This window comes from Acanthochromis polyacanthus, chromosome 22 (genome assembly GCF_021347895.1).
Source record: "Acanthochromis polyacanthus isolate Apoly-LR-REF ecotype Palm Island chromosome 22, KAUST_Apoly_ChrSc, whole genome shotgun sequence".
Taxonomy (NCBI): domain Eukaryota; kingdom Metazoa; phylum Chordata; class Actinopteri; family Pomacentridae; genus Acanthochromis; species Acanthochromis polyacanthus.
Window position 1 is genome coordinate 20,998,000 of NC_067134.1, and position 19,309 is coordinate 21,017,308.

The 19,309-nt window shown below is 40.8% G+C and overlaps 1 protein-coding gene across 1 annotated transcript; it reads right to left on the bottom strand.

The window, feature by feature from the left end:
- Positions 1 to 22: 22 nt before the first annotated feature.
- On the bottom strand, positions 23 to 17,235 carry plcd4a (phospholipase C, delta 4a). Its single transcript, XM_051943556.1, has 16 exons — positions 17,121 to 17,235; positions 16,040 to 16,087; positions 15,757 to 15,915; positions 15,236 to 15,464; positions 15,026 to 15,155; positions 14,704 to 14,935; positions 14,402 to 14,603; positions 13,515 to 13,659; positions 12,732 to 12,884; positions 12,214 to 12,381; positions 7,604 to 7,760; positions 7,364 to 7,480; positions 4,218 to 4,396; positions 2,476 to 2,608; positions 2,240 to 2,389; positions 23 to 1,663 (listed from the first exon to the last, which is right to left on the bottom strand). The coding sequence occupies exons 2-16, from the start codon at positions 16,062 to 16,064 to the stop codon at positions 1,572 to 1,574; spliced, it is 2,271 nt and encodes a 756-aa protein (XP_051799516.1). The 5' UTR covers positions 16,065 to 16,087; positions 17,121 to 17,235; the 3' UTR covers positions 23 to 1,571.
- Positions 17,236 to 19,309: the final 2,074 nt, after the last annotated feature.

The window sequence follows — 19,309 nt, forward strand, 5'->3', positions numbered from 1 at the left end:
ATTACATGAAAATCGAGTTTATTTGCAGCTGAATGTGGCAAATGAGTATGAGGTTTATCTACAATAAAAAAAACAAGCAAATACTCATTGAAACACACAGTGTGCTATGCTGTACAGTACATATGAATGTGTCTGGGAATACAAAAATAGACATATCAAAACACATTGACACAAATGGGTAGCACAAAAATACACAGGGTGACACAAGACTACTCAGCATTAAATAGTGACTTCTAGCTTAAGAAGAGGAAGGAAAGTCAAGCAAATCGCCTTTGATCTGACTGGGAACACTGGGAGGCATCATAATGGGTCTTTATCTTTGACCTCGAGCTGCTCCACAGTTAAAAAAACATTTGTGAAAAGAATCTCTATGAATAAATGTAAGTAAAATAAAGAATCTGCTGCTTAAATGTAGCACAAACTCCCTGAATGAATCATTCATAAAGATATCATGGGTCTTGGTGAGAAACACTTGGGTTTTCAGTAAAGTATGGAAATTATATATGGATTATATACATATAATAACAAACAGGTTTAAAAATGAAGTTTGATCAGACGTAATAAATGTGCCAAGTTCAGCTCTGAAAATGTAGGTTTGACTTTCTGAGACTTCAGTGTCTCCATTCAGCTGCACACAGTGATCCTTTGTTTGTCCAAGAATATAAAATGTGTGCAAAAATGAGAACATTCACAAAAAATCAACCAAAATCCAGCGAAATCTGCTGGATTTTGGTTGATTTTTTGTGAATGTTCTTAAGAAACATTTTTAACATTTATTTTTTCCACCAAAAATGTTCAAAAATTTCCCCAAAATGTTGAAAATGTGGACATCAGAAGTTTCACTGTGAAGATTTTTTTTTTCTTTCCACATTTTCAAACTTTAAACTGGGTCAGTTTTGACCCGCAGGACAACACAAGGGTTAAAACCATATGGGCAATATTATGTGCATGAAAAATAGTTAAACTATTGCTGATTTATAGCAGAGCTGTTGGATTAGACAGCATTATATTCACTTATTGATATACATTTGTATATAAATCTATGCTTGTTTGTAATGAAATCTGAATTTGTATTAAAAATATTTTCTATTACCAAAAGGTTGGACTAAATTTGATCTTTTCATGGAGTTTTATGAACACAAACGTACAAATTCTTCATACAGAGTGCAAATTGCAACGTTAGCTGTGTTTGAAGTTTTGCATTTGGACCAAAGTGAAAGCCTGAAGTGCCGCTTGTTAGAGAAAATACTGACAGAAAAATCTACCGTAGGTCCTGATCCAAACACATAGTGGCACGTTCTCCTCTGCAGCACGACATCTCTGAAGAAACACGTCATACATCAAACACGAGCAGCAAAGTTCAAGTCAGCCACAGTTCCACACACTACACTGAACAAAACAAACAGAAAACATGCAGATCCGATATACCTCTGCTGCCTAAGAAGCTCTAAACATTTGGCATAGTACTGATTCACATCAAATAATATTAAACACTATCTCAGGAACTTTACATATTCTCTAGAGTTTCATTACTGAATAGGAAGTGCTGAAAGTGTTCTTTCAAGTGCTTCTTATTCCAGTTCTGTGAACCTGACGTGAACGAATAAAGACGAGGGAGGAATACTGGTTCCATCTTTGGACAAAAGGTGAATGTGACGATAACCTGAGGACACAAACCAGAAGGATGAGGAGGCAGCAGGGATTCTTCACTCATTTATAGACAAGATAAAGAAATGTGGAGTGTGGTGGAAAAACTACGGATCTAACCCTCCTGTTGTCCCCATTTACAGGCACCAAAAAATATTGTTTGTAATATTTTTAACATCTATATCACTAAAACTTTTAATATTTCCTTTAAGAACATTCACATAAAAATCAACCCAAATCCAGTGAATTTTGCTGGATTTTGGTTGATTTTTTTTTTGTGCATGTTCTTAAGAAACATTTTTAACATTTCTTTTTTCCACCAAAAAATGTTCAAAGATTTACCAAGAATGTTGAAAATGTGGACATCAGAGGTTTCACTGTGAAAATGTATTTTTTTCCCATATTTTCAAACTTGAAAATGGATCAATTTTGACCCACAGGACAACATGAGGCTTAAATGCTTAATTGTTTTATATCTTACTCTTTTTGCAAGTGTCCACAGGCTTCTCCATAAAATTTGACGGTAAACGTGTCATAAGGAAAGATACAGCTCATTGTAGAAGTTATATTATTGCAGGTCTTTCACTCCTACCTTGCTGCATGCAGCTGAGAGGCAGCGTATACTGGCCCACGAAGTCGTTCTTGGAGGTTTTGTCGTAGTCCTCCACCACAAAGCGCACCATGGCCAGCTCAGGAGTGTGGATGGTGAAGCGCAGTGTGTCGTACCACACCGGGTTGAATCCTGCAAAAACAAGGACGAGCTGTAAATCTGTGTGGAGCCGAGCCAGATGTGACGCATTAAAAGTTGATTTCTTTCTAGTCGTGTACCGTTGTTCTCGATGTATCTGGTCTCCTGCTTGGCCTGGTCCATAGGAACTCCGTGGATCTCCACTCGGACCAGAGGATCCACGATAGAACCTTCTTTGATGTTGACTTTGGGCAGCTGCTGGCCGCTGATCACCTTCATTACAGACAGTGAAGACACAAATCCATTCAGTTTTGTAAACGAAGGCACTTTTTAAAAGACTTCAACTACAGAAGTCCTCATATCAGCTGATGGATTCAGGGGCCACATTCAGCCCAATCTGATCTCAAGTAACCAGTAAAATCACAGCAAAATAACCTACAAATAACCACAACTCCAACTTCTTCCTTTGTTTTGGGCAAAAATATTCACATTTAAAGAACTATCTTTTCACAAAACATCATGAACAACTTGAAATTTCTGAAGAAAAGTCATTTCAATTTCAACAATATTATGCCTCACTTTGTACACATTACAACTTAGAGATCACAGAATGTCTATAAAAGAACAAAACATTTAGTCACAGCTATCTGGAATTAAACAATAGAGTATTTTACTTTATGATCGAAGTCAGAGAAAAAAAGACAAAAAAAACCCCAACAAAAACAAGACAAAATATTACAAAACCAAGAAACAAAATGACAAAAAATGAGACAAACAAGATGAAACAGAACAAAAAAGAGGCAAAAAAATTAGATAAAACAATTACAAAGCGACAATGAAATGGACAAATGACACAAACGAGAGAAAAAATGACAAAAGCGAGAAACAAAACAACCAAAACAAGACAAAAAACACAAGCAAAAGGAAACACAAAACGACAAAAATGTGAGACAAACGACAAAAGTCAGACAAAAAAACAACAAAAACAAGACAAATTATTACAAAAATGAGATACAAAATGACAAAAGAACAATCCAGTATTTTACTTTATGATCAAAACAACTTGTCAAGGTCGAGAAATTATTTTAAATGTATAGTTTTACAAATTTACAATCTGCAGTTAATGTTTTCTCTGTAATTTTTACACTTTACAAAATCGTCCTGTGGGTTGGATTGGACCATCTGGAGGGTCGGTTTTGGCCCGCGGGCCACATGTTTGACATCCCTGATTTAGAGGGCATATTATGTTTTGAAAAATACCAAGATTACCTTTTAGAGTCATACACTTTACGAACAGAAAGACCAATTGGAATTTCATATTTGTCCTTGAATTAGTCGCATTTATGTCCAGTTCCACCAGAGAAATTACCTAAATCTGAAATTAATTGTATTTCATTAAAACCATTTTACTCTCATGTACAACTGAACTAAAAATGTGCATCAGATCATTGTCAAATGAAATCCCAATATTCTGCATCTCTCACTGCACCTTACAGGCCATGGTGACTCATTTGCAGCCAGAAAAACATCATGGTGCATGATCATGGTCAAACATCTTTTCTACATTTGCAGTCTGTGAAAAAACGTTACTGCTGCGTAGAGCCACCATTTTTGTTCAGTGTTGTTAACGCCTGTGGACACTTGGAACAATGTTGATTCCAGGTCAAATTTTAGCTTTCTCGTTTCTTTTATGATATTAAACTTGCTTCCTACTCCATAGAAGACAGAAGCATGCTACAGCAATGGTAGTGTTGTTTCCATAGAAGTGCAGGATTTTATACTGCAGTAAAAAGTGTCACAGGAGCAAAAGCACATCCAGAAACTGCTCAGGATTCAGAGGGTTCATAAACAAGTACATGGATAATGTGTGTCAAACTTGTACCTGAATGGTGAGGATGATGGGCTGGTAGTTGTCCCGTTGTTGAGGCGTCTCAGGGTCAAACCTCTTCTCAGTTTCCGTCATGAAGTCGGGCTTCAGGGCGTAACCACAGCGACCGTTCTGACTGAACAGCCCATCGTTCAGATCCATGCCCTCCCCTGCCGTCTGAAAGTTCAACGCAACTGAGAGGGAGAGAAAAGGAAGCTTTACTTTTGACAAAGTTCAGATTTAGAGCACAAAGTATTGAGGCACATTGTAGAACAAAATGGAATTATTATTAAAGCTGCATTGAGAAACGTTGAATACTTGCAACTAAGATTTTAACTTCATGTTAGAAAAAAGGAGACAATCAACTAAGATCATTTGAACTATTTTATAGAGCAACAACTGGTTTGAAAGTTTCACTTTGTTTTTCCTGCTGTCAGAATCACTAGGATTTCAGTATTTCCCACAAAGGTCTTACAATTTGTCCATTGCATCTGTTGTCATTGTCAGGGCCCTCTCCTCACCCCTCCCCACCTGGCATCCCAAACTAACCCCCTCCCTATGTGTCTCCTGTCTCCCATCCGTCCCTCTTCCTCTGCTTTCCCTCAGCGCGACACCTGAGTGGAGTTCGGCTTCGCAGCCGTCTCCACTCAGGTAATCAATCTCCTCCATGAGTCCCGGGCAGCTGGAAGAAATCATCCTGATTACCCACCTCACAATAAGTACCGGCTCAACACTCCACACCCTGCCAGATTGTTGAATAGACTTTCACTGTCAGTTCTCTCTCTCGCTGCAGATAGTTCATTGAGAAGTTTGACGTTTCTAACGTGCTCCTTTCTTGCTCCCTTCCAGACCCAGCTGCCCGGAGACCTCCCCACTTGGAACCCTCATCTGACTCCCCTGAGCCATTTGGCAGCGGTCCCCTCCCTGCTCGGATCCCCCATCCCGTCTGGACCCCTTCCTGGGACCCCCGACCCGTCTCCCTCCCCGCTACGGAAGCTGCAGCACCCCAACCGTTGCTCCCTGCCTCCCGGAGCCCCCTCCCGGATCCTCACCAGTGAGACGCCGCCTCTGCTCGGCCAACCCGACACCTCGGCCCCCTCCGGATCGTCAGAGTGCCTCCCCAAGAGCCCCCTCTCCTCCACCGAACCCCGAGCCCTAGACATCTGGCCGCCAGGGATCCCCCTCTGTGGTCCGCGACGCCTCCGGTCCCGCCCGGACCACGGACGACCGCCGATCCCCGGTCCCCAGATCCACCCGGCTACATCCTCCCTCCACCTGCATTCCCGTTCCTGCATTCCGGTCCTCATACTCCAGCCATATCCACCCCTGAATAATAAATCCTTTTTCAACTTCTCCGGTTCTGGTAGTAGTGGCTCTCTGTTCGGTCTGCATAAGCTAAGCCGTGACAGTCATTGACAGAAGTGGAAGCTGGAAGCTACTTTTGCCACTTTCTAAACATTTTACAGGACTTTGTTTGGGCCAAAACTTGTACCACTAGATCTAAGGCAAATTAGTACGCTCAGGAAGCAACTGCTAGGAGATAAATCTATGACTATGGGAGTAGGATTGCACAAATACGAGGCTTGAAATACCTCAGAAGAGGTTCAGAATGTACAGGACAGTCCAGCACTACAATGAACAACAGGCGCTATAGCTATTTGAGTAACTGCCATAAAAATGCAAACGATATTAATAAAAAGACAGAAGACGAGAAGCATGCATGTCAGAGAATGTGTTCTCCATGAGTTGTAATGTCCTGTCACTCCACTAGGTGGCACCTCTAACTGTTCAACGTAATGACCATTGGGGGTGATTACTAGACTAGAAGTAGTTCTGTGTTGACAAGCAGAGAGCATTGTGGGTGTTTCGCTAGCAAAGGCCACCATGACAAAGTCTTCTGTGATTGTTAATGTCCACTGGCCATAGCTAACATATTCTAATGAAGTCAAATAGAACATGTGACTAAACTATATTAGCTGCTGATAATACAAAACTGATATCAACAAATATTATATCATCAAAAAGAATTCACTATAATCAATCTGGTTATCAATTCATTTTGAATTTCTGAATGATGAATATTGTGGACTTTAAAATTACTCTGTGCAATTGGATTTATATTTTTTATACATATACAAGAACAAACTCTACATAGATACCTTTTCTGCTTGCATAACACCTATGCAATATAGACAATAATCTGTGCAATATTAATATTTATGTCAATATTTTCATTCATGAAATAATCTATGCAATACCACTAAGGTGCAAAAATGTTAATCTGTATATAATTAGTATTAATGTATATTCTGGTTTATTTATGTACATTTCCTAAATGTTTGCGCTATCTTTGCTGTTGGAACAATGCAAATTTCCCCACTATGGGATTAATAAAAGCGTATCGTATCTTATCTTATGATAAGGCTACCAACTATCATTTAGTGAAGTTGTTCCAAATTTGTATTCCTAGAATCAACCTTTGCAGTGAACAGAACATTAAAAAACAGATTACTATTACTACTATGACTACCACTTATGCAGGACTCCACTGGTACATGTGGAACAGAATGCTTTTCTGTGCATTATTCCATTAGATGGCAAGTTCCCCTGAGGTTTATGTCATTGTTTGTGTTTTTTTAATCAGTGTTTCAAGTGTTTAGATGAAATTATTACTACATGTCCAGGCAGAATAAAAGAAAAAATGAATAAGATGTCAACATAAACTTCATTTTGCCTTGTCGGGTTTGTAAAAGAAGCAGCAGCACCATGGACAGCGCTCGATACAGAAACAGTCAGTTCAGCACCACGGACAGCTCCAAAAGCTGCCTCTGATTCCAGTGAATGAACAGTAGGGTTTTTTGTTACAGTTCCTGCCTCCGATAAATGGTGTAATTTAGATCATTTTTTAAAAAATCACATGCTTTTCAAGTTTTTAGAGGACAAAATCTTACAGTCTACTTCTTTTTTCATTGTGTAAATACCTAAAAAATGTTGAGAAATTTCAAAATGTTTCCAGTTGTAAAGAACAAATCTGCAAAAATATGGCCCAGTGCAGCATTAATAGTAAAAACAGTAAAGGTCGTAATGCAAATGATCTTAGAGGAAGAGTCTAAGGAAGCCTGCTTGAAATAGAGTGAAATCTGTCTCTCAGTTGCAATCACCGATTTGGCACCCGGCATTCCACATTTCCTGAGGATTGAAATTGGAGGAGTCAGTTCGGAAGCCAGTGGGATAAACCCTGGTCAGCTGTCGCGAGTTATGGTGCACAAACTCTGCCCCTGAAGTGGAGATAACACATCAGAAGGATAGTTAAAGTTGAGACTGAAGCTGGATTTGAAAATAAACTATGAACACTGAATATCAAAAACATTGATTTTTTTAAAGGACTGAACCGGACTCACCAGCCTCTCGCAGGTGTTTTCGGGCTTTAGACTCTGTGAAAGAGGCCACCTCATAGAACTTGGAGTGGATGCGAGAGTGTTTGAAGCTACTGAAGTGGACACTTTTGCAGTAAACAACGCAGTCGGAGAGCTCCTTGGACAGACGTTGTTTTGACTTCTGTGGAAATAAAGAGAAAAAGGACGAAAGAGGTAAGAAACTGCTAAATGCTTGGGTTTGGAACAGTTCAAATCAGTTCACACATATGTCATTCAATCTTGGTGGGAGATAACTATTATATTGTTGATTTTGTTGAACTAAATTCTTGCAATTAAAAAAGAAAGCAGAGAAAACATTTTTTCAGTTCAAGAAGTGGTACAGATTATTATATATAAAGTCAGCATAGGGAGGAGGTTGGGCTGGAGGGACAGGTCAACAAAACATCGGACTTAAACATGGTAAAGCACAGGTGATGTCTATTTCAAGTTTGCAACCAACAATCGTTGTTGTTATTCTTAGACCAGGGGTGTCAATAATGCGGCCCTCCAGAGGGTCCTATCCAGCCCGCAGGACAATTTTGTAAAGTTTAAAAATTAAAAGTGTAAAAATTTACTGCAAATTGTAAATTTGTAAAATTACAAATTTAATGTTAGCTGATCAGCAGTTGGATATCTCTCTTTGGAGAGATTGTGCAGCAGAATGAGGACAAAAGCACTTGTGTTTGTTTTGTGGTTATTGTTCTGTTTTCCTCATTTCCAATCCTTCCTTCATTGCTCTGAAATGTTCATTTTCCACCTATAGAAGCAGCTGTAAGATTAGCTCAACACCAAGGGTCACTCAAGTCAAAAGCGACAGTATTAAATTTAAGATGTTTAAGCGCTTATCTGAGCATCAGTTCTGCTGATTGGTTAAAAGATCAGGCATTTAAACCTCTCTGGATCATTAACACACTGAAGTCACACGAGCCTCCTTGAGGTCGACCCCTGAACTGGCTCTGCATTCACATCAGCTGAATGCTGCTTGAACACATGATAGGGTAAACCCTTGTGATGTGAAGGAATCCTGTTGCGGGTGGAAGCGCTGTGGCATATCAAAACTTCAAGACAACCCCCTCTTGAATTGTGTAAGCGATACCGGACCACGATGCCAAGCAGAAGCAGGTGCGCTGCCAGGGAAGCTTCCATGACTGTACGGATCAGAGGCGTGGCGAATCAAACGGCAGAGGAACAGCGGAGCCTGCAAACAGCTGCCTGCTTCCACATGAAAGTCGATCTGGTTGGTACACCCAAGATACAGGGCATCCCCCCTCCTCACCACCACCACCACCTTCACCCGTCTACCAGACAGACACGCAGCCATCTCCAGACACTTAAACCATCAGCAGGGGCACCGTACAGCTCGCATCGCTGCCAAATTCGACACTGGCCTTACCTCTGATGACTGTGTTGACAGGATTCCTGGTGTGCCGTTTCATGCTTCTCAGATGCTTATCAATAAACATGACTCTAAGTGCCCAATGACTCCTTTACACACTTAGTTTGTCACACTGGACTAAGAGGTGCGTTCAGCATCCTCTAGAGTCACACACACACAGAAATGTGAAAGATCAATACAAAACCAATATTACATGTACATGCACTACTGTTCAAAGGTTTGGGGTCATCCAGGCCATTTCATGTTCTCTATGAAAACTCACAGTTTTATCCATGTGCTAACATAGTTGCACAAGGGTTTCCTAATCATCAATGAGCCTTTCAACACCATTAGCTAACATAGTGTAGCATTAGAACACAGGAGTGACGGTTGCTGGAAATGTTCCTCTGTACCCCTATGGAGATATTCCATTAGAAATGTCCAGCTAGAATAGTCATTTACCACATTAACAATGTCTACACTGTATTTCTGATTCATTTAATGTTATCTTCCTTGAAAAAACTGCTTTTCTTTCAAAAGTAAGGACATTTTCAAGTGAACCCAAACTTTTGAACAGTCGTGTATCTACAGTAGGCCAATCAGGGGCATAATGAAGTGTAGAAGAATATTGTTGTGAGTGCTATGGCTTTCTGGAAATGGTTTCTTCTTCTTGTAGGATCATTTTTCTTACAGAAATTGCACTTCTACACATTGGACCAGCATGGAACTCTTTCAGTTCAATCATCAATCTAAATTATGAGCTGGAGAATGTTTTCATCACCAGTGACAACCAACATGAAGGCTCAGTTTAGTTTTACACAGATTTGTACAGATGTTTGTTGTCTGCATAAGCTCACACAATGAATGCACTTTTGCTAGTGGTAAGAATGGAACTTCCAGGAAGCAAATGCAGCAGGAGCACTGAATGCTGTTTGACCACAGTCAAATCATAGAAAAACAGTGTAGAATTTTTAGATTTTGGAGCAAACGGTGTATTTTGGGTAATTTTCTAAAAGAGACACACAGAATAAAGTGATTTTGATTAAATATCCCAATTTGTTTATGTGGAAAAAGTCAAGAAAAGCCAAATAAATCACCCTTTTTCTGTGTTATACTCACTTTCTTGTAGTTCTTGACATTTTTTTGAGATTGGATTTAAAAAACTGAATCAGCTTGACATGATTTAACTCATATTTATCTTTCCGAACTAGATTTTCCAGACAATCACTGCAGAATATATTTAGCTTTTTAAATGTCTGATAGACCAGCATGAACGAATGTTTCAGCTCAGGTTTGTTCATTATCAGACAGAACCACACTTCAAACCTGACTAGGATGTAGAGGATAGCAGCCAAATATAAATTAGGTTTTGCTTTTTATATGTGTAGTCTTAAAATTTCTCGATGGTACCCTGTATGCTGATTGCCACCAACAAAATCTATGTACAGTTGGAGCGTTTAAAGGCTGAATCATCACAGAATGATTCAGAACACTCAAAAATGGGACTTTGCAACCCTGGAAAGCTTTCACAGCACTACTATTTCATCAATATAGCATTCACATCGCAAAGTAATCAACTAAGGAATTCAAATATTTTTCATTTTAGTCCAGGTGGAGTTAGATATTCATGGTAGCTTCATAAATGAGTATTTTAGAAAGCAATCTTTAAAGTAATTTGCACCAAACACATAATTAAAACAATCAAAGCTCCTTGCAACAACAAAACAATTTTAGCATTATAGAAAACAACACTAGTGTAACTGACTTCATATTACATTCAACCCTCCTGTTGTCCTCAGTTGGAAGCTGCACGTCTGTGGCAGGAGACACCACAGTCACGAGTGGCGGCTCAGTGATGAACCTTCATTCTCTCTCACTGTGTAAATAGATCACCTTATCTAACACCCAGTGTCTGCTCCCTGCCCTTCAATCCTCTCTATTTTTCATGAGGAATGACAGAAGTTTATGTAATCCCTTTCCGCTGGATAAAAAAACAAAGTCAAACACATTCCAAGGGCATCTCCTGAGTGGCTTTCCGCAAAACAGTCCACCAAAAATATCCACATTCTTTGACTTTTAGTTTTGATTTGATGATGCTCTAAGTTGAAAGTAGGGCTGCGATTAGTCGGCATATTTGAAGATGTCAACATTCATTATCACTACGCAATGTCAGTCATTTTGGCAAGCAAATTATTGCAAAATTATTGAGTTGTAGCAACCAGACGATCAAACATTTAGCTCTGCATAGCTCACAGGGTTGCGAAGAAACGCCGCAAATTCGAGTACAGGTTGTGCTCAGAGATGTTCAAGGTAAAGACGGCTGAAACACGACCAGCAGTGAGTTTGATTCATGAGCTGAAGGATCAAGTTTGGGACAAGACATACCTGAAGACAGATTCTTCCAGAGGTTTTATGTACAGACGGAGTGAAAGAGACTGAATAGATGGTGGGATTATAGGCGACTACAACTGAATATGGACTGTAAATAAACTTTCCAAACTTTATGGAAAACAATTACTTCAAGTAGCGATGCAGGAAGAACTCCATGAAAGTCAAGAAGACCATGATCAGGACAATGCTACAACATGTACATCCAAGTACTTCATTGCTTGGTAAAAGCCTTAAAGATGACTGAAAAATGACTCAACACCTTTTGCTATCTGACTTCAATCCTACTGAGAACTTACATGCTCTATTTAAAAAGCAGAACTCATTGAGAGGTCTGTAGCTGCCACAATGGTGAGATTGAATCATGAAAAGATCAAGAGGCTGTGATTCTTTTTAAAAGAAAGGGGGCCACTGAATATTTTTATGAAGCAAAAATGTTTTATAATAATTGTTTTAATTATCTGTTACATTTACTCTACAAATTTAGAAATAAGGCAAGACAAGTTTTGTGTTTAGTTAGCTTATAATTTGCTGTTCCACATTCAGGTTTAGTAGCACTTCAAATGTGACTGAGAGCATGACCCAACAATAAAATGAATCCTGAGGAACACAGTTTGCCTCATCATGGTGCACACAGTGTATTCTGGGTTACCTTAATCTTCTCAGTGTTGAGTTCATCCCAACATTGCTGCCTGACTGACCTCAGTGTTGTATCATCAGCTTAAAAATGACTGAAATCGAGGATCCTGCATCAATACCAGACTGCGTTTGATACACTGTCTGGATCTGAGGCAAAACAGTTGCACTGACATGTATTGAAAAGCTGACCTACCTTAAGCCTGCGACGGACACTCTCACGGTGAAGGTTATCTTCATCTATTTCAGCCGCCTCGTCTTCATCGCTGACCTCCCCTGTCAGAGAGTCTTCCACCATCCCATTGAAAGCCTCTTCAAGACCTCCCATCTTCTTCGCCTTCACGAGAATCTTCCCCTTAAGATCCTAACAGAGAGGGAAAACAAAAAACCCACGGTCAACCTGAAGTTTGATTGATGGCAATCAAATTGGAAAGTAGAATATTTGTCATTTATGCTCCAACATTCCAAGAGGGGAAAATACGACATGTGTCAATCTTTGATGTTGCTCATCAAAACACTGCTGGTGTGTGGGGTCTGACAGGAAAAATCATCAGTGGAGGTAATGTGACGCGACTCTGTCTTGCTTTTGGACATTTAAAACAAGCTCTCTACACATGATTATGTTCTGAGAGAAAATCTTCCCTAAACCAACAAACTCCTCCTTTCTTTTAGTTAAAGCAGCCGGTACCACACAGGGGGAGTTTGACGGCTCACCTCAGGAGACGGCAGCCCATTGAGGGCCTTTCCATCCAATGTGCTTTTCAGCAGCTTGTCACCGAGGATGTGGTTGAGGTGTTGGGCCATGACTCTCTGTTGCTCCACATTGCAGTGGTTTTCGATGGACAGGATGACTGGATATTCTGATACCTGGATGGAGGAGGAGGAGGGTAGAATGAAGGGAGGGAGCGAGCGAGACTGTAATTTAACACTGGAGAGCATTATCGAGCGGAAAACTGATACGCCCGCTGCCATACACCCGCGGGTTGTGCCTGGCTGGCTGAAAGACCAGCAGATGGATGGACAAGAGGTCACGAGGCCACAACATTCAGCTGTGGACAGACACTCATACACAGCAGACTATGACATGCATGTGAACCTGGTGCTGTTGGGTCTGGCATGAGGTTGGTGTTCTCTGGCAGGCTGGATAGGCCTTTCAGATGATGTCTTGGATGTCAGTGCACAGTTGTACTCCCTCTTACAAACATAAAATGAGGTGCTGAGGGATTTGTTGATGCTGCTTTACAGAACAATGAAAGAAAAACAATCGCACTGCCAGCATGAGGGGATTACAAAACACGGTTGGAGTTCTTGAAAAGCTCTGTTTGGACCTTTGAGATCATCTTTCACCGGTCCGTTCACACCTAAACATCTCATATTTGTCTAATTCTTTTCCTGTAAAATGACCTGCTTTTAGCAACGATCTTGATTTTAATCAATCAGTCTACAATCAACTGGCAAAAGTCTACAAGGTGGCACAACCACCAATGGTGATGCTACCTTAAAAGCGTAGTTGCCCACTGCAGTGACCACATCCTTGAAGAGTATCTTGGAGGTTAAAGTGTGTCCATGATAGACGATGGGCTCTCCGTTGGCACCATCCCAGCAGTCAACTTCCACACATCGGCAGCCGCGATTCAGAGCCCTGAGCAGCAAGGACAGGGTCAGGGTCAAAGAGGGAGGAGAACATACACCGGCTGACCTAATCTCCTTTGCTGATGCTATTAATAGAACGATGTTTGCATTAACAAAATTGATGAGACAGAATTAATCATCGTGACGCAAGGAGTCCCTCTTTATTTTATTAACGAGCGTTGCAAAACCGGGGAATGGTGTAAGATCGGGCAACATCACAGCACATCTCATTACCCCAAAGAGGCTCAGTGGAGCAGAGGAAACACTGGAATCTATGAAATGTGGGCACACAAATGGATTTAAACAGAATCATCTTGTAAATTATGAACATAAATGTATGTTTAGGCAAGCTATAAAGCAGACATTGTTCAGTTTTGGAGTCATTTTTGGTATTTCTGAGCAGATTTAGACATGAATGTCAGTATGTTCTGGTATCTCTGAGGTATCACTCTGAGATTAAGGGTTTTGAGGGAAGATGTGAGCATTTTTCTTCAATAATTTGCTCCCTCATTGATAATTTGGTGGTTTTGTGAAGAATTTAGAAGACTTTGACACATTAATCTGAATCAGACTTTCTTCCAAACCCTTCTGACAGTGCCAACCATTGAAAGAACAGAAGGAAGCAAATAAGCCATATCTTAGCATTTAAATTTACATAAAAATAGCTGCTTAAATCAGACCCTGGCATCCCATCAACTTTACCCCACAAGTAGCCGACTAGCGAGTCTTGTGAAGTCATTCCTGCGCGTTACCTGATGTATCCCTCCACGCTGCTCTGTCCACGGAGCTGGTCTTCCATCAGGTAGGTGTTGTGGGACGAGGAGATGAAGTAATGGCTCAGCGGCTGGCCCATGTCCTGGAAGATGCCCCTCCGCTGCGGGTTGAAGATGGAGCCTTCAGCAGAGCCGAGGTACATCAAGAAGCCGTCAAACGTCATGGCGTTCAGCGCCTTGGCTGGAAATACAGCAGGGATGGTGTCAGACCCTTCTCACTCACCACTCAACTTTTAATGGTATCACCATCAAAAAAAACATCTGATTTACAGTCTGTGTACCTGTGTCTGAGGGTTCGTAGCGTTCAATGAGCTGCTTGGCATGCTGCTGGATATCACCCCCCTCCAGCTGCTCCTCTCTCAGGAAGTCCTCCAAGTCGCTCTGTGAAAGCTTCTGACCATCAGCTGTATACACCTGGAAAACCCTCAGGACGTCTTCTCGCTGGGTCAACATTTTGTAGAACAGCACAAACTCATCGTCCTCCAGAGCACCCGACTGGGACTTATCGGCCATCTGGGAAAGGAGAAAGGAAACAAACTGGATGTTGGATCCTTAAATCAAAGGAACGGCTGTAGTTTATGTGTTTCAGTCCAAGGGTCTCACAGTGAAAAGACGATGAGCGTGGTGTTCGTTCATGTCCACGTTCATCATCTTCAGCAGATCTTGTACTTCCTTGAAGTTCATCCTGCCGTCGTTGTTCTTGTCGGCCTTCTTGAACCAGTCACCGATCCATCTGGGTACAACTCATAAGGAAAGTTAGATAGACTTGTTGAAATCTGATAAATGTTGCCTTTGACTATCAGTGAAGGATACTGGTCCAGCTTCTCCCTCTCCCCCATGTTCTCCAGGTTCTCAATCAGCTTCTTCATGCCCTTGATCCAGGACTGTGCTTCCTCAGCTGATTCAGCCACCAGGTCCAGGTTGCCTCTGCGACCTCGGAAGACAAGCGTGAAGCATCGGTCGGCTGGGAACTCATCTGCGATGCTGAGGAGCACCTCGCTCTGGTGGCCTTCTCGTATGGCCTCCACATCGCCCACAGAAACTGGGGATGCAGAAGGTGGATGGCATTAATCTCGTATGTCATGTACAGTGTGATATACTCAATGTGCTCAGGTAATGTCCAGGTAGTTTCTATAAGGTCCAGTTGTCAAATACAAGAAAATCTATTTGATGCTTCTAAAACTTGTTGAGATTTAAAACAGGTTCTTCACAGCTGACATTTTGATCTATCATCTTTCCAGGCTATAGTAAGTTAAACTGTCTGCTCTGGAAGAGGTTTATTAGGTTTTCCACTGCTGTATTTTACTGTGTTCAGTTACAGTGTGTGTTCTTACATGTGGAGTGTGTGTTGCCAGCCTTCTTGGATTTGTACCAGATGGTCATGCAGTCTTCCTGCAACTTGAAATATCGCTGCTTCTTCCAGGTACGAGACTTGATTTTCCTCATCACCGCCCCCACCAGCATGGACTGGAGGTTATCATCCCCCTGAATACCTGAAAGGAGAGGCTCATTCCAATAAGCTGTTCTATCTTCATTCAATCAGAAGTCCAGAACTTATATGTTATCCTCAGCTTAATATCTGAATGCCGCTAATGCAGAAGAAAGAAAATGACTTACGGAGGACGTTACCTGTGGAAGCCATTCCTTGTCGTCTCACGCTGCCATCTAAAGACCAGACCACAACAGAGGAAAGTGGAATTGAAAATCATCACTCATTGAAAAATAAACTTGTTGTTTCAATTTAGAAATGTGAGTGGAAAGCTGCCATATATACTATATATGCAGTTGTTTTCTTATCTCTTTGTATTCTGTTTGATTTCCCTCGTCAACTAAAAACCACAGTGGAACAAACAGCTGCTCTGAGACCTTCTGCCCTCCGACCAAACAAAACCTCCACTGGGTGCATCAGACGCCAATCCCAGCCTCATTATTCAGCCCTCCTGCTATTTACAATGACACCAGGCGACCTGTTAAGCTGATCTGGATGCCATTCTGCTGCTCTGCTATGTTTTCACTCGCATTCTGTCCTGTCCTGCACTTTTTGTTCCGAGTCTGTGTCGAGCTCCCTAAGCCAACTAATCTTCCAAAATCCCCGCCACCTTTCACTCCCAGGCCTGAATTAACTCCACACTGATCCAAAATGACAAACCTGTCATTTATGTCCTCAACAAAGTTCATGCTTTTGTGTAGAATATCCAACAAACAATATTACCTGAACAAAACCACCTTGTTTGTGTTTTACCAGAGCATGAGGATGCAAAACAGACTCAAGTAATTGTTTTAAATTGAGTAAAAGGCAGATAATGCACACAAAATTACAGCATAAAACAAATCAAAAAGTCAAAATAAAGAGTTCTGAATGAAAATACTCAGTTTTAAAGGGACAGCTGCTGTGTCACGTGGTATGTGGACGTTATATATGCATCACACACTTATGAAACAAAACTGACAGTGCACAGAAAAGGTTGAATGTGGCTGCGTGCTTATAGAAAAAAACACCTTGTTGAATGACAAGATGTAGCATTTTACTGTCAAAGCAACAACATGTAGATGATTCCTTGCTTTCTTGCAGGTTAAATCCACCCAAATGTTGAATTATTAGAACTCTAAGAGTGTCACATTGTGTTATTGCAAGCTATAAACAGTCTATAAAAGATACAAAAAAAAGAAGGAAAGAGATCCATAAAGTGTATCTGACCTGTTGCAGGATCATCTCTGAGTCCCGGTCGCTGCTGCAGAGCTGGAACAGATCATATGGCCGGCCTGGTTACTGCTGCTGCTGCTGCTCCGCATGCCACGCTGCAGTGATCAACGCCAGCAACAACTGAGTCAGCTCTACTGTGACACTCCTCCTCACCCCTCCTCACCCCTCCCTCCCTCTCTGGATCCTTTCTAACCTGTTGCATTCTCGCCTCTTTCGCCCTGTTTAGCATTTCTCAACCTGTCCTGAGAGCTGTCTTTGGTACAGTCCTCAGATCAGAGAAGCTACAGGATCTTCAGCTCTGCATGATACAATATATGGTGTGGGTGAAGTCTTTAGTTACGACAAGGACACACTCCCTAAGCTGGATGTTAGATTCAGGTATTAAGTAAGAAAAACAGGATGCACACCTTGTTCAAGAGATTTAAAAAGAGTACATACACAAAAATCACTGAAATATTAACTCAATGGAAGATTTTTCTATTTTTTGCATTTTGTATGAAGTTCATTAACAGAAACTATTCATGCTATCCTAACCTGGAGTTGTTGTCTTCCCTTGGTTTTCTTTTAGTTGTTATTGATGCTGGTCATTTTGTCTTTGAAGTTATCTTTGTCGTCGTTTTGTGTCTATTTTCTTCTCTCCTCTCTAAGAAATTACATCTGTTTGTAGCTGTTTGTTCCATATGAAATCTTTTTGTCTCTTTGTAATCATTTTGTGGTTTCTGTCTTCTCTTCGTAGTTATTTTGTCTGTTTGGAGCTGTTTCATCTCTTTCTAGTTGTTCTGTCTCTTTGTAGTTATGTAGTTTTTTTGTTGCCGTTTTGTATCTTTGCAGACATTTGGTTTGTCTGAACTGCTTTGTCTCTTTGTAGCTGTTTTGTCTCTTTCTAGTTGATTCTTCTTTGTAGTCAGTTTGTCCCTTTGTACTTATTTTGTCTCTGTAGTTATTTTGTCTCTTCGTAGCTCTTTTGTCTCTTCGTATCCGTTTTGTCTCTTTTTAGTTATTTTGTCTCTTTGTAGCTGTTTTGTCTCTTTTTAGTTATTTTGTCTCTTTGCTACTGTGTTGTCTCTTCGCATTCTTTTTGTGTCTTTCTCTTTGTTTCAAAGTAATTTCAATAAAGTTAATTGTTAACATCTTTTATGGCATCCTCATTTTATTTTAACTGAAAACCTTAAAATCCATAAACACTGTAACACATACAAATACACGCAATAGGTGCATGTATATGTATGTGTACAAATGCTTGAATTCTATTAATGTGTGGCTATGCCCTCCAAAAGTCTGTTAACAATAAAGTTCACATTTTTACAATTTTAGGGGTCAGAATTTGACTTTAAAACACAATGAGACAGAAGTAGAGACAGCCTTCTGCCTGTATTTCATGTTATTACAAATTTCAAGTAAAGGGCTAAAGTTACACTGAGATTCCAGTCAGAACAGGATCATTGGGAGTTGTGACCCCTGCTATATCAAAATTGTACATTCAAATCAAAGTTTATATAATACATACAGATAAAAGACACATTTCGCACTGATGTATTTATGCATATTTGATGAAAAAGGCTATTGTTCCTTGAAACTCAGTTATTAATATTTATTCATCAATCAACCTTTTCAGGTGACATACAAGGACGCTGACTCTGCAGCACCTAATTCTCAGACCAATCATGTCCCTCAACACTGGCAACACTGAATTCGTGTTTTCCACACGAGTCTGGCAGCCGTTCCATTGGCAGACAGTAATACTTGGCAAGTTTCCTCCAGATTTGGCCAAAGACCACCTCTGTCTCATAATGCCAGGTGGAGAACCAGCAGAGCTTCACCACACAGAGCGCCAACCGTCTCATGTTACCAAGACCCACAAAGCACACCCTGATGAAGCCGGTTTAGCAGCATGTTCAATTTCAAATTCACAAACTGCTCCCAGTTTACCTCTGGAGTCATTACTGCCATCACTTATGCACCTGAGAACTCCCACACCAAAGCTGGTAAGTTTAGAATATGAATATTCTCTCTGCGGTCTTCACCTGTGCTCCCTGCTCAGGTTCGGCCTGTTGAATAATTCACAGCTTCAGCTCAGCTTGCTGCCTCATATTACACAGACCAAGCCAAGACTAAAATGGAGGGGTTCCCTCACAATGACCTCAAGCACAAAAACTACAGTACCCAGCAGGAACCTCTACAGA

Excerpts from the sequence above, each read along its gene's own strand:
- plcd4a (XM_051943556.1), bottom strand. The coding sequence starts at position 16,064 with ATGGCTTCCACAGGTAACGTCCTCC. Across the intron at positions 15,156-15,235 it reads GAGAGGGAGAAGCTGGACCA|ATGGATCGGTGACTGGTTCA; the intron begins GTATCCTTCACT and ends AGTTGTACCCAG. Across the intron at positions 12,885-13,514 it reads TGGGCAACTACGCTTTTAAG|GTATCAGAATATCCAGTCAT; the intron begins GTAGCATCACCA and ends TCCTCCATCCAG.